The sequence below is a fragment of the Bidens hawaiensis genome, unplaced genomic scaffold (genome assembly GCF_021521415.1).
Source record: "Bidens hawaiensis isolate Kalapana, Puna unplaced genomic scaffold, B.hawaiensis_p1.1 tig00004599_1, whole genome shotgun sequence".
Taxonomy (NCBI): Eukaryota; Viridiplantae; Streptophyta; class Magnoliopsida; order Asterales; family Asteraceae; genus Bidens; species Bidens hawaiensis.
Genome location: NW_027491280.1, coordinates 383,497 through 397,523, shown reverse-complemented (window position 1 = coordinate 397,523; position 14,027 = coordinate 383,497). Strand labels below are relative to the sequence as shown.

At 35.4% G+C, this 14,027-nt stretch overlaps 1 protein-coding gene across 2 annotated transcripts; it reads left to right on the top strand.

Annotated features, from left to right (window-relative positions):
- Window positions 1–1,378: 1,378 nt before the first annotated feature.
- LOC143627117 (putative trehalose-phosphate phosphatase F) lies at window positions 1,379–6,581 on the top strand. 2 transcript variants are annotated; one of them, XM_077097005.1, is made up of 12 exons: window positions 1,379–1,525; window positions 4,183–4,278; window positions 4,351–4,778; window positions 4,870–5,010; window positions 5,092–5,163; window positions 5,262–5,387; window positions 5,483–5,539; window positions 5,609–5,710; window positions 5,791–5,868; window positions 5,949–6,018; window positions 6,096–6,166; window positions 6,238–6,581. In XM_077097005.1, exons 3-12 carry the CDS (start codon window positions 4,524–4,526, stop codon window positions 6,391–6,393), a joined length of 1,128 nt encoding a protein of 375 aa, XP_076953120.1. In that variant the 5' UTR covers window positions 1,379–1,525; window positions 4,183–4,278; window positions 4,351–4,523; the 3' UTR covers window positions 6,394–6,581. The 2 variants fall into 2 exon arrangements, with proteins under 2 accessions (XP_076953120.1, XP_076953121.1); XM_077097006.1 differs by having other exon boundaries at window positions 4,183–4,778.
- Window positions 6,582–14,027: the final 7,446 nt, after the last annotated feature.

Here is a 14,027-nt window from a genome sequence, read left to right as displayed (position 1 = left end):
CATTACAACACATAAAGTAGAACATCAAATACAACACGTATGTAATTAACAAACAAGTTGAGCGTATTAAAACACATAACATATTTATTTTATATATTAAGCCTTAGATAAAAATAAAACCATATCTATCTTCTTTTCATGAGCTAGTGCTGGCCCTTGGAGGATCATTGGGCCATATTTGGCTCTTCTATGTGATGAACTAATTTGAACCCTTTTGTTGTAAATTGTAGTGGTCATTGCCTCTTTACAGCACATGGAAAATGGGATTAGTCAAAGATTATCAACTTTTTTCAATTATTAAAGTTTATTCATGTTCGAATTTTAGCTAGATAATATTCATGAGTTAGGAATATCATGTCAAGAATCATGATTGCTTGTGAAAATAGTCATATAACGATCATGTGATATGACAAACTTGTGAAGAAATAATTTTTTATATGTTTAGGAAAAAAAGGTAAAAAGATGGTAATTTAATCATGTTATTCTCATTCATAATTAACTAGTTTCAATCAATCGGTCGCAAGAATAACACCATAGATTAATCATTGTGGATAAAAACATAAGACCAAGATAAAATCCTTAAAACTATATAGCATGTCCTTAGTCACCAACCAATTTTTATAATCAAACACGTGTATTCTTTATTTTAAAATAGCATGAACGCAATCTTAATACAAATGGTAGAGCAAACGGAGTGGTCCCGATTTCCCCAAAACTCTCATTTTCCTTCAATTTTCCGCTTGATAAAGGGGGGGGGGGGGGGTTGATTCCAAAACTCCCATTTTCCCCGAAAGTCCGTCCCAAGTTTTCTAAGCCATTCCTAGCTTCTTTCCATGTGCTCTTATAAATTCCTTTTGTCTACAACTACATAATCTATTTTAATACATAATATTAATATGATTATAAAAATACTTTAGAACACTATAACTAAAATGACAGTTTTTCAGACTATGTGTTTACTTCAATAAGTGATATTCAATACATAATCAAATCTAAGTAACAAAGCATAAGAATCACTAGCATCAGGTCTGGTGGCTAGAGGGTTAGGGGTTTCCTCATGGGAGATTGGGAGGTGCCGAGTTCGAATATCTAGAGCATCAAACTCATAATAGATAGTTAAAATTCCGTTTAGTCTCAAAACTCAACTCATATATTAATAATTGACAGGCCGAATGACCTACCGTAAAATCAAAACACTGTTAAAAAATAAAAAAAAATGCCGAACACTAGAAATATATTACATGACATTCACTCACTAAAATATTTGACTTATTTATAAAATATTCATACAACTAAAATATTTGACAAATAGATTAAAAAGTTTGCTTGTTTGTCAAGTTTGTATGTTTACCTTCTACCTATCAAACTCTATAAATCCACTCACCACTCCTTCGTCTTCCTTTACTCTCTCACCTACAATTTAATTAATTTCTAGGTTTTCAATTTCATTTCATTTCCACTAATAATAATAATAATAATAATTAACGCTCTTCAACCGCCTAATTACGCTCAACTGCTCATTCAGGTAACCGCAATTACTGATGCGAATACCGTAGTTTGTTGTCTAATTGATATGATTTACGTGTTTAATAGCTGGTGTTTGTTGTTAGGTTTAACCGTTTAACTAATTGTTTCAAATTTGATCAACATTTAGCTTCATGTGTCATTTTAATTTTAACGGTTCATGTTTTAGCTGATTTGTAAGGATTACTGTTTGTATGTAGATATGATTAATGTGTTTTAATCGCATTCGTTTGAGTTACATGCAGACACTGTTTTAGAAACCGCCTCGGTTCGGTTTGGTCAACAAAAGTCAAAACCGGTTTATCATCGGTTTCGGTTCCGGTTGAAACCGGTTTTGGTGGAGAAAATTACTCCGGTTCTGAACCTAAAGTTTTAATCGGTTTCAAAAGGGGGCTGCGGTGCAGCTTGTTGCCCGCTTACCTGCCACTTTATTGTAAATCGTTTGGATGTTTTTAATGAAATTTTCATTATCACGAAAAAAAAAAGTTAACCGGTTTATTTGCCCACTTCTAGGCACGAATAATAAGGATTAACTGGAGTAGAATTTTTTATGTAATTTTTCAAAGTTATATAATATATATTATATATTCAATTCCAGGGTGGGATCTAGTACAAATGAAATTAACCTCCTAAATTAGGAGGTATAAATAACTAGTGTAATTATTATTACTACACAATTTTTGAACTAGAGTAATTATGCTACAAAATTACGAATAGAGTAATAGTAATTACTCAGGTTATTTGTTCGCTTCTCACGTTAAGAGTTGTTTGTACACCACCAAATATTTGACCGAAATTTAGCCAATTTTGACCACTTTTGACCGATTTTTGACCGAGTTTCACTGATTTTGATTGGCGCCGATTTTAGGGCTGATCAGGTGAAATTGAATCGGTAGCCCACGGATTAGCAATTAATCGGCAACTAATTGGGATTTTTGAAACATTGCATGCAGGCTTCATGCATTGCATTTTTCTAATTTGAAAATTTACAAATGAAGAATGAACATAATAATATGAAAATCGGAGATTGCTAAGGAAAATGGTATGCAATGATCAGTGAAGTGTCTTTATGATTTAAAATATGTGCATTTTGTCTCAACCAGGCAAAGGAGTCCATATTTGTGTAATTTTGTTGTTTGGTACTGTTTTTTAATTCAGCATGGTTTATGGTAACGGATTTGAGTCACTAACTTCATATCATATATAGTTATTTTTTTGTATCGAGTTCGTTACACTACAGCTGTCATTGTGTTTGTTTATTGGTAATATATGCTCTCCACGATGTAATTGTTTAACTGTGTTTGGCTTACTGGTAAATAATATATTCTGTCTTGAAACTAGGGGTGTGTGGTGCAGTGTTGGGCTAAAACCAAACCGAAAACCAAAACTTCGGTTTTTTGATTTTTAAAACTGTTCGGTTTCGGTTCGGTTTTTTATAAATTACATGTGGCCAAATGTATTTGAGTTACATATTTATTTTTATAAATTACTTAAAATAAAAAAAATCTAGAAATCCGGTTCGGTTTTTTCGGTTTTTATTTGCAAAACCAAAACCAAATCGTTAGTTGGTTTTTACAAAAGCATAAAACCAAATCTTCGGTTTATGTTTTATGTTTGGTTTTTTTGATTTGGAATATGTTTTTTTGGTCCCGGATCGGTTTTGTTGTTTTCTTGCACACCCCATACAGTTGAAACATATTCACCATACGTTTGGTTATCAGTTATCATCAATTATTTGAAACACCCCAAATAAGTTTTATTGGTGAGAGCAATAATTACTATGGACTAGATATTAATTTTGATTGGAACATTGCCAAATAAGGCAATTTTGCATATGGGTGATCTCCCTTTTTAGAAACAATATTATTGATGTTTTATGTCCCTGCAGTAAACATGACCATTGGTGGGGTTTGTGGTGGTTGCTGTGTCACATCAAGATTATTAACATAGTGTACATGGCTCATTATTGCTTTTGGTGGTTGTGTGAATAATTAATTGATTTTATTGACTGTTTTCAACTCATATACCACATTTATGACTGGTCATTGAAGCAATGTGCTAGTGGAAAAATGGCCATACCATTGTTTTTTAATAATAAAACAGTGGATCCATGATCATGAATGATTTTTACACGTTTACTGGTTACTATTTCTTTTGAGGGCAAAGTTAAAAGATTCTGTTTCACAATATCAATAACTAACATGTGATCAGTAGTTTGATTAGTTCAAATCTGCATCATGTTTTGTTCTAGTCAGAAATTTGCAGGCATTTGTAAGCATGCAACTAACTGGATCCTGTGATTTCTAAGTTAAAAATATTTGTGATTAATGTTTCTTGGAATCTTGTGAGTTGTGAGTTCTAAGTTTAACAATGGTGAAACGGTTAATTTGTGTTTGACAATGATGAAACAGTTTAAATACTACTGAGACATTTTTTTTTATTTTAGTTAAAGCTGCTGTATATTTTATAAATGAATACAGATTTCAAGAACATAAATTTTGGAAAAGTGTCAGTAAATCATCATGCAGAATCTAATATTTTAAGAACATGTTATATGCAGTCAAAACTCGGCATCGTTTATACAGTGCTTCTACATAAAATATAATTTATTTTCATGAAGTTTTTTATACTAATGTGAATTGAGTCTTTGTGTCTCAGGAAGAAAACAGATCTAAATTATTGAGTTTTGACGAGCCTTCACGATCGAAAATGGGATTTTAGCACTTTTCATAAATGCATAGCTTCGAAAATGAGGTACGCCACATTCGATAATAATAACTTATGAATCAAAGAATAACGATTAAATACATGAATGCTTTATTTCAGATTTCAGGAATTAGCTTCTTCACAATGGACTGCTTAACCAGCACTGGTGATAAGAATACATTGAAAAAGTGGTTTTTTATTGACAAAAGGGTTGGTTAAAGATTGATTGACAGCTGTCATCCCCAAAACATTAAGCATTTGAACTTTTTATTTTAATTTCATCTTTTGATCAAATGGACCTGAGCTCGGTGAATGCTTCTCATGTTCTTGCTGATCCTATTCCTATAAATCAGACTCTTTTAGGGTTTCATTCCAGTGTGTTTTCTTGCTCGTTCTCGAAAAAGAAACCTAGTAAACTTGATGATGTAAGATCCAACGGTTGGCTTGATGCCATGCAAGCTTCTTCACCTCCTCGTAAGAAGATGCTTAAAGATCTTGCAAGTGAGCTTGCTTCTAATGACAATGATCTTGTTTACTATTCTTGGATGGTATGCCTTCTATACATTATAACACTTTATAGTTTATACATGTTTAAATTCTCTTATTATTTTGCGGATTTTGTTTTCTTGTTGTTTAAAGCTCAAGTATCCATCGGCTCTCAAGTCCTTTCATCATCTTATAAACCGTGCACACAAGAAAAAGATTGTGATATTCTTAGATTATGATGGAACCCTCTCACCAATTGTAGATGATCCCAATCGCGCGTTTATGTCACTTGATGTAAGTAACATCATCCAAATTTTACAATCTTTTAATCATCTACCTAAAGGTTCTAACTTTTAACACACATCCCTTTTTAAGATGCGTTCTGCTGTAAAAGGCGTTGCTAAATACTTCCCGACAGCTATCATTAGTGGAAGAAGCCGTGATAAGGTATCACATATTCACAGTACAGTGAAAACATATATAATAAATGGAAAAATCAGTGAAACTGAAGTCTTACATTGTTTATGTAAAACATGTTCATTCAGGTTTATGAGTTAGTAGGACTAACAGAACTATTTTATGCTGGTAGTCATGGTATGGACATTGTATTCCCAGCCAAAGGCACAATTTCTAACAGCCAAACAAACTATATTCGTTCTACTGACAAACAGGTATTTTATATATTATTGAATCCAAGTTTACATTTTTCTTTCATAAAATTGTCTTATGTTTTGTTGAAGCAGTTTCTTTATGTTTTCTTTTGAAGGGCAAGGAAGTAAATTTGTTCCAGCCCGCTAGAGAGTTCATACCAATGATCAATGAGGTGGGTTCTGTTTCTGAATTTTTATCATTTTCTAGCTAATACTAAGCTAACAAAGGGTATAAACTTTAGGTTTTTAAAACCCTTGTTGAGGTGACGAAGGATATTCCAGGGGCATTTGTGGAAGATCACACGTTTTGTACTTCTGTACATTACCGCAATGTTGATGAAAAGGTGAGGAACTCTGTTTTGCATACTGTTGATGTTTTAAAAAATATATTATCGTTGACATGTGCAATTTATAACTCTTTCAGTGTTGGCCTTTGATTGCACAATGTGTTCATGATGTCTTGAAAGATTATCCTCGTTTGACATTAACTCATGGGCGGAAGGTAAATATAAACACTGATTATTTTTTAAAAAAATTGTCCTTTTTGAATGATACATAATCTATAAAGTCATTCATTTGCAGGTTTTAGAGGTCCGTCCTTCGATTGATTGGGACAAAGGAAAGGCGGTGGAATTTTTACTTGAATCACTTGGTATGTGCATAGTTTTTTTTTTTTTTGGGTGCAAAAAAATCACTATATTTATGTTAATATAATATGCATGATTACAGGGCTAAGCAACATTAATGATGTGTTTCCAATTTATATTGGAGATGATAAAACAGACGAAGATGCATTCAAGGTATAAGTCTAATAGTTTGTTTCAACAATGTGGTTTGATCAAGTCATTGATTATGTTCCAAATTTTACTAGGTTTTAAGAGAAGGAAAGCGTGGTTATGGGATTCTGGTATCTTCGGTGCCCAAAGAAAGCAAAGCTTTCTTGTCGCTTCGGGACACTTTAGAGGTCAAAGAGTTCCTTAAATCCTTAGTTAAATGGAAGGAACAAATGTCTAATACTGACATATGACGCCTATTCGGTTTTGTTTTCTAAACTTTTATTAATAAGCCGGGTTAAGCCTGCGGGAACCACGGCTAGGCATGTTATCATTTTGTTTGTGTTATTTCAAGATTCAAGTTATTTTTTAATTGGTTATTATTTTGTTTCTATTGTTCATCTGCAATGCATTGTCTAATTTGCTTTTTTATATTTTGGGTCTTACATTTTGAATATCATTTTGGATTTATTGCATTTTATATTAATTTGTGGGCCCTCAAGTCTTCCATTTTCATCCTATGTTGTCGCCTTGTCGGTATGGCGAATGGGCCCAACAAACACTGTTGTTGGGATTGCTAAATCTGGGTTTAAAGACATTTGAAATGACAAAACCGCGTCATTTAATACCATGTTTAGACCATCCACAATGCAGAAGTTTGTGGGTTGGCGGAAGCCCATGTGGCTCGTTAGTGACAGGAGGCAAAAGGCCGCTCATTGTGGCATATGACTAGAAATAGTTGTGCTAGTTTTGAGCTTGTGAGCTACATCATAGCTAGCCTCATATAGGAAACCATATTTGACTTGAATTATACATGTGAATATGTGATTATGTGGTGTGAAATATGAGCTTTGATCCCACTAATGGCCCAACCTACTTTCTCTTATTTTCTTAGCCTACAGAAGTTTAATGAAGCCATAATTTTAAAATTGGCACCGAATTTGTGAATTATTGAAACAAGTTTACTAGTTGGTAGATAATTTTTAATTTTCCTATTAAATAAAGCATTCAGTAACTAGATTTTACTAATATGTTAAATCTTATTGGTGAGTTTTGAAAATATATTGTTTAAATAGTGTAAGATTTAAGTAATTAGAAAGTATAATTTCTGATATTTAATGGTTAAAATTTTGTAGTTCTGCATCCATGCGTCCATGACGCTTAAAGGGTGGGTTAGTGATGAGAGGCAAAGGAGCGCAATGTTTTGGTCATTTGGTATGTCGGACGAACGAGTTATCGATGGGTGGATGGGAGTTGTTTTTTCTTTTTATGTTAAACATGTTATTTTATAAGAAAAATTAATAATTTTATAAAAAAATAAGATAAATATATTATAATAATTTACTAGATATTTATATATATTTGCAAACTTGATATTTCTAATTAAGAATACGTATTATATGCATTTTCAAACATATTAAACTTGCATACGCATCTTTGGAACTAATGTTCTTGGTATATGATAGGATGTTTTACAATTAACTTTGCATGCTTCATTCTTATACATTTTTTCTAAGCGTGTCATTAATCACATACATCTTTTTGAACAGGTTATTCACTTCGAGGAATAGCGATCGTTATGTTATCATTAGTGAATTGATTTATAACGTTGATATGCATGCCACAAATATTACTTGCCTTGAATACATATAATCACAATGCTCTTGTGATATATTTCATAAACACTATAAAAGAGCACACATAAACAGCAATCTTTCAAGGTGAACCAACATAGTAGAAACAAATTAAAACCAAAAACATAGAAAATGATGATTACCATTTTAAAGTTCAAGGGAACTAAAACCAAATCCACTTTCAATTTCATACATACGCATGGTAACGTATTAACGAACAAACCCGTTTTTTTCCTGTGAGCAACCTACATCTTAATGAAAAATAGTAAAACCCAAAAGAACACATCACATGTGGGTTGGATTGCCAATTACAAAGTCCAAAATAATAATAAAAAGGATGCAGGAGGGTTGAATTTTAGATTAAATGATTAATGTTTCACCACCCATGATCATTTTGAACCTAATAACCAACAAATGCAAGAAATCAATATAGTTAACAGTGTTACATTTTTTTTTTAGAAATTAGAATACCTTTTATAGCAAATCAAAATTTTATGATATTTCATAGAAACATCCAAACGATTTACAATGAAGTGGTAGGTAAGCGGACAACAAGCTGCGCCGCAACCTCCTTTTGGATAGCAAACTCAATCCGACTAAAAACAAAGTTTTGATTCTTATGGGCTGATACGTTACTATACACAACTTTCTAAACCCTATTCAAAAGGTCCACAGCATCCGGAGCTAAGAAACCAAAAGTGTCAAAGGCGAAGGGGATAAACACGTGTTGATTCTCCAAACAAGCTCTCTCGTGTTTAGCAACCTTGCCCGATGCCGCCTTCAATACTGCCTGGCCTGCTACAAATCTAGTGTCCCTAATCCCAACAAGAGGGGACACTCCTGTGAGGTCGACACAAGCTTGTTTTCCCCCTACCCACCCAAAAACAAGTATATCGGCCGGTCGTAATGTAGATCTTCCTTCTTGAGGATCCGTAAGAAAGTCTACGGGGGCTTCCTTTTTAGTCAAAATTCCGGCTGAACCCCAGTGGTGGACCAAATGTGGTCATCCCCCACATATAGCCTGGCCGGTTGCCCATATAAAAAGTTCACCATAAGGAAATAGATGGACATCGGGCCCGAACCTCATTCAGAAGGGCAGTCCTATCCACCAAGTTGAAGGCATTACAAAAATCAAGAGTAAGCATAGCCAATGACCCATCAGAATGGAACTTACTTAAAAACCTGTTCGCGCTATGAAGAACGGCCTCTGCACCACTAGGGACTCCCACCCCAAACTGAAAGTCGCACAGGTATTTAGTAATGTCTTTCCCAACACCCCTCATAGCCACCTTAGAGATCAATCTTCTCCAAATGGCACCTACGGCAATGGGTCTAATCCCATTGTCCGGTTTGAGCAACAGTGTGAGAGGAGCCGACGCAATGAACTCTGCCAAAACCCTTGGGCATCTCCCCCCCAAACATAAATTATCCATCGCAGTAGTAGCCTTTAGTAACCCAACAGCGATCGGCGACCCCTCTCCACAAAATGCATCCAAAATATGTTGTGCCCTCAATCCATCTCGTCCGCATGACGTTCCTTTAGGGAAGGATTTAATGCATCCAAGCACACAATCCTCATCAACAACAAGAAGATGCTCAGAAAGCAATGAAGCAGGCATAACCGGCGGGGGCAAATTGGGATGCTTAGCCACTAACGCTTTCAAAGTGTCATTGCCGAAAGGTGCAACCCCTGAAGAGCATAATACTTAATGGCGGCAGTAAAATGCCCGTCCACCACTTTTCGTAAACATTGTTTTACATTGGCGCATACCGCAACATCATCGTGCTTAGCGAGAGGCTCCCCATGACTCGAGTTCACCCCTATAGGTGTGGAAAAAAGGGATAAAATAAGCGCATCAAAACCATTCTTAGCACCCCAACTTGCTAGTGCTTGTTGAATACTCTGACATTGCAAAGACTTTCTATTACCGGACCTGCGTTCCTGACGTTTAGAAGGTCTGAAAACACGCAGCGTGCACCGCGGTAACAAGAAAAGTTTCACCCATGCCTCAACAGAGTCTGGCATAGCAACCACCTTACCCAGAGCCGCAGTTAACGCTTGAGCAAATGCCATACGACAACTATGAGGGATGCTCTTAACAGTTGTGATAGGAAGAGAGAAGACGCGGTCAAGGAGAACCTCATCCACCACTATCCCTCCCAAGGGAGCAACATCCCTCATAACATGTTGTTTATCAATCCCCACAATAAACTCCTCCATAGCTCCCACACCCTCGTTGTACTTGGTGACTCCATCAGCATGATGACACGTTCGTTTAAGAGCATTTGGACGCATACACACCCACATAGCCACTGGTCCGAGGCCTTAAAAGCCTCCCCAACCGAAATAAATAAATCACAATCCGTGGAAATGGCGTCCCGTAGGGTCCCTTTCCGCTCATCCGACGACAAATGAAGTCGTTTGATATGCGCCATTAACCGAGAGATCCCCCTTGACCCCGCCCGTCCATCCGGGCAACAATGGAACCCCCTAAAAGGACATGGCCAAACACCCACCGAACCCACACTATTTTCTAGGGTCTTAGACATAGCACCCTCATCAATTAATCCACCACGAGAAATGATGTCGAACCGACAACCATGTCCACCTCCCGTGCCCACCTCCCCCGATGGGGCTCCTTTGACAATCTGAGCCCTTGTCATAACCCCTCACGACAAAAAGGCCAACAAACAAACTCGAGCTAAGTTTTGGGAGTAAAAACCCGAACTAAGAGGAGAAAGGAGAGCAACCGCCAGTTGCTCTCCCCTCCGTAAACCCAATAAAACCGATTAACTCATTGAGACATTTTATCGAACACCTGGCGGGCAGACCCAAAACTGAGGATTAAAGGAAAAATTGAAATAGCAGTAGGGCTGGTGGTGAGGAGATGACGATGATATGATGCTGGTTACTGATGTGTGACAGCAGGTTGTTCTTTAGGCGAAGGTGTAGCAACGGTGGTGGTGGTGGAAATCTGTTTGGGGTCAACTCAAAAGGTTGAACAGTTGATTATGACGAGGAGGATATTTTAGTAGTATAATACATAGAATTGTATACAAAAGAAGGATATTTGTGGTGCATAGCATGGAGCCCCTGGAGGATAAAACCGCCCTGGTACGATTTCTATATCCGTGCGAGGTAACACAGGACGTTTATCATACTTAGTGGGTCTTGTCACCAACTTACCATTCATAATGCCAAGATCCGTCTTTTCTGAGATAAACAAACCAAACGTTCAACGAATCGTTTATGAACCATTTAGCGGGAAGTTCGTTTAATAAATGAACAAACATGAACAAGAAATTTCGTTCGATCAGTTAAACAAACGAACATGAACAGAGCCCGATAATGTGTTCATGAACATTTGTTCATGTTCGTTTGTATATGTTGTTCATAAAAGTTTTTTGTACATTTATTCATTTTATCTAAACATTTATATTATTTTAATTTATTACCCTTAACACAAAATAGAAAACCATATTCTCGAATTGTTTTCAATTCCTTTCTCATTATTCACATTAATGAATCCATCGATTTCAATCTCTATGACCCGTCGTTTTATTTGTGTTCATGAACCGTTCACGAACACATTCATTCTTTAATAAACGAACACGAACATTAAATCTAGTTCGGGACGTGTTCGTGAATTGTTCATGATCACATTATTTTCTTAACAAACAAACATGACAAGGCCTTGTTCGTGTTCGTTTAATTCGTTTGCAGCCCAATATACCACCCACCCAAGGACAAAAACATACTTTTAATTAAAAAAAACACACTCTTTTCTCACTTTTGAAGCTTTAGCAAAGCGCTAGCTTCTTATACAGTTTACTTAATTATCATGGCATTACTTTATAAAAGACCAAACAATTCAAATATCTTAACAAGTGGTTACCAAGAGGGGGCCTGCGGCGGACTCCCCCTCCTTTCGCTAGTTTTTTCATTTCTGCACTTAAATTAAACAAGATGAGATTGCAGATATCTTGATTAATTAAAGCCGAAATTAACAAAACCAATTTACATAAGAAAGTATACCTATATATTCGAGCACGCGATAATCAGAAGGGAGGTAGTTGAAAGCCTTTTTACCTTTACCTGTTGATTATATGTAAACATATATATTTTGCTCCTGATAAAACATATAGAAAAGAAAATTAATAGATTTTGGATCAACAAGTGGTTACCAGAAGCCGCGGTTACGGGTGCAGAGTCCTTTTTACCTGTTATCAATTAACAAGAAAATGTCAAATTAACCCAAATACGTTGCGCGCGCCAAAGCCATATAATCACCAAAGACCAATTTTTTTTTCTTTTTTATTTCTTTTTATCTTGCGGGTGGGTTATTTAAAGCCTGTATGACAGTGATGTGACATTGTGACAAGGACGTTATGCACTTTTTAGTTAATTCATAACAGATAGCCAACTTGTAACCAATATCTTCGCAGATGACAGATGTTGTTTAAACTTTAAAGCTATAAAACATATAGAAAAGAAAATAAAGAGCAACGATTGGTTACCAGAAACAGCAGTTGCTGACGCGGAGTCCTGCTTGTTACCTATTACTGATTAACAAGAAGAGGTCAAATACTCAAATATCTTGATATCACATAACCAGTTAATCAAAGTTACCAAACAAAAGAGTGTGTTTGCCAGAAAATTAGATTGAAGAAAGGCTGGTAAACAGCAGCAGTTCATATCTACAGTATAGATGACGTACCCGTATCTGATGCAGAGTTAACAAGAGAGTGCTCCGAAGCTTTTTCACCTATTATTAATGTTATTACAGCAAAACAAGAATATTAAATTAATCAACTTGTTAATGATATAAGCCAAGACAACAAAATCTACACCTATTGAGAAAAACACCATGCATGCTAAGTCAGTCAAGAGTAATGAACGGACATGTACACAACGATTCATACAACATATTAACACACCAAGCCAAAACCGAAAAGAGTGACTGAAGAAAACTAGGTATAAACACAACAACAACAACTCAACTGCAAGTAAAACAAAATCATACAACATATGATACATACTAAGCCAAAACTAATTGTCGATTAGTCAAACATTGAAGAAAAACAACTGTACTCACACCAACAATTGAAATCAATAATAAAATTCAAGTAAAACATAACCAACCATATATACGTTGAAAGTTACTAAACGAAACCTAAAAGAGTGATTGAAGAAAAATAATTATAACAAGTGAATCAATTCAAGTTAAAACAGAATCCACACATAAGGAACTGTTTGGTAGCCTCTTAATGATTTTATTAGGATCCTGTTTTAACTTAATGGCTCATAGTTAAGTTTCAAAGACACGTTGAATGATTCTTATTCAGTTCGACCTCTTGTTTATTCAGCACTAGATTCATTGTCAAACAACCGATAAATCAAAATAAATTAGTAAATATTTTTATTCATAATCAAAACATTAAACAAGCTTGCCTATTAATTTATAGGCTTAAACATGCTTATATAATATATATAGCCACTAATCCACAGGTTAAGAACGTGGGAGCATGAGCATGCATGGATGAACATGAATAAACTACGCACCGTTGTTTCGGTTGTTGCGGGCGACGGTGAGAAGGATGCCGAAGCAGGTGAAGATGATTGCTGTAAGTAGGGTTTGTAAAGACAATAAGTTTTGAACAATGATCATGAGGAAGAGGCTGTTGAATGAATCAAACATGGTTGTACTTGTAGTAATAAGGAAGAAGAAGATGTACTTCTAGGGTTTATGACATTCTTAAACTCCCGCCAAAACACTATCTTTTGTATGCTTTAGTGGGCCCGACTTAATCATCTAATTATTTTTTTCCATCAAAAGCTTGATAGACTTGATTGGGGCGTGTGTTGTGACACATGGGCTTGTTTATGTGTTTACAGGTAGCTGATATAAAAGATGACAAATGACAAAAGATATAACGATATGTATACTCTATAACTAATATTGAAGTGAATTGATAAGCATTGAACATCAAACAAAAATTTATATTTGATACTTTAGTTTGGTACTTATATTTATTCTTTTTTTTTGAAAGAACAATTTGTTTCTTTCCTGGCAAATAGCACAGAAACAAAAATCATAGTTTGCATATTCATCTCTACAAATCCCTTAACAGCATGTTAGCAACACAAAGTGAAAGAAAAAAAACAGCTTGGGTACAAACTTCAGCTCTTTCCATCTCGGGGATGGTGAGGTGGCTATGGAAACCAACAATTGGCGAGATCCATTGTCTATTTG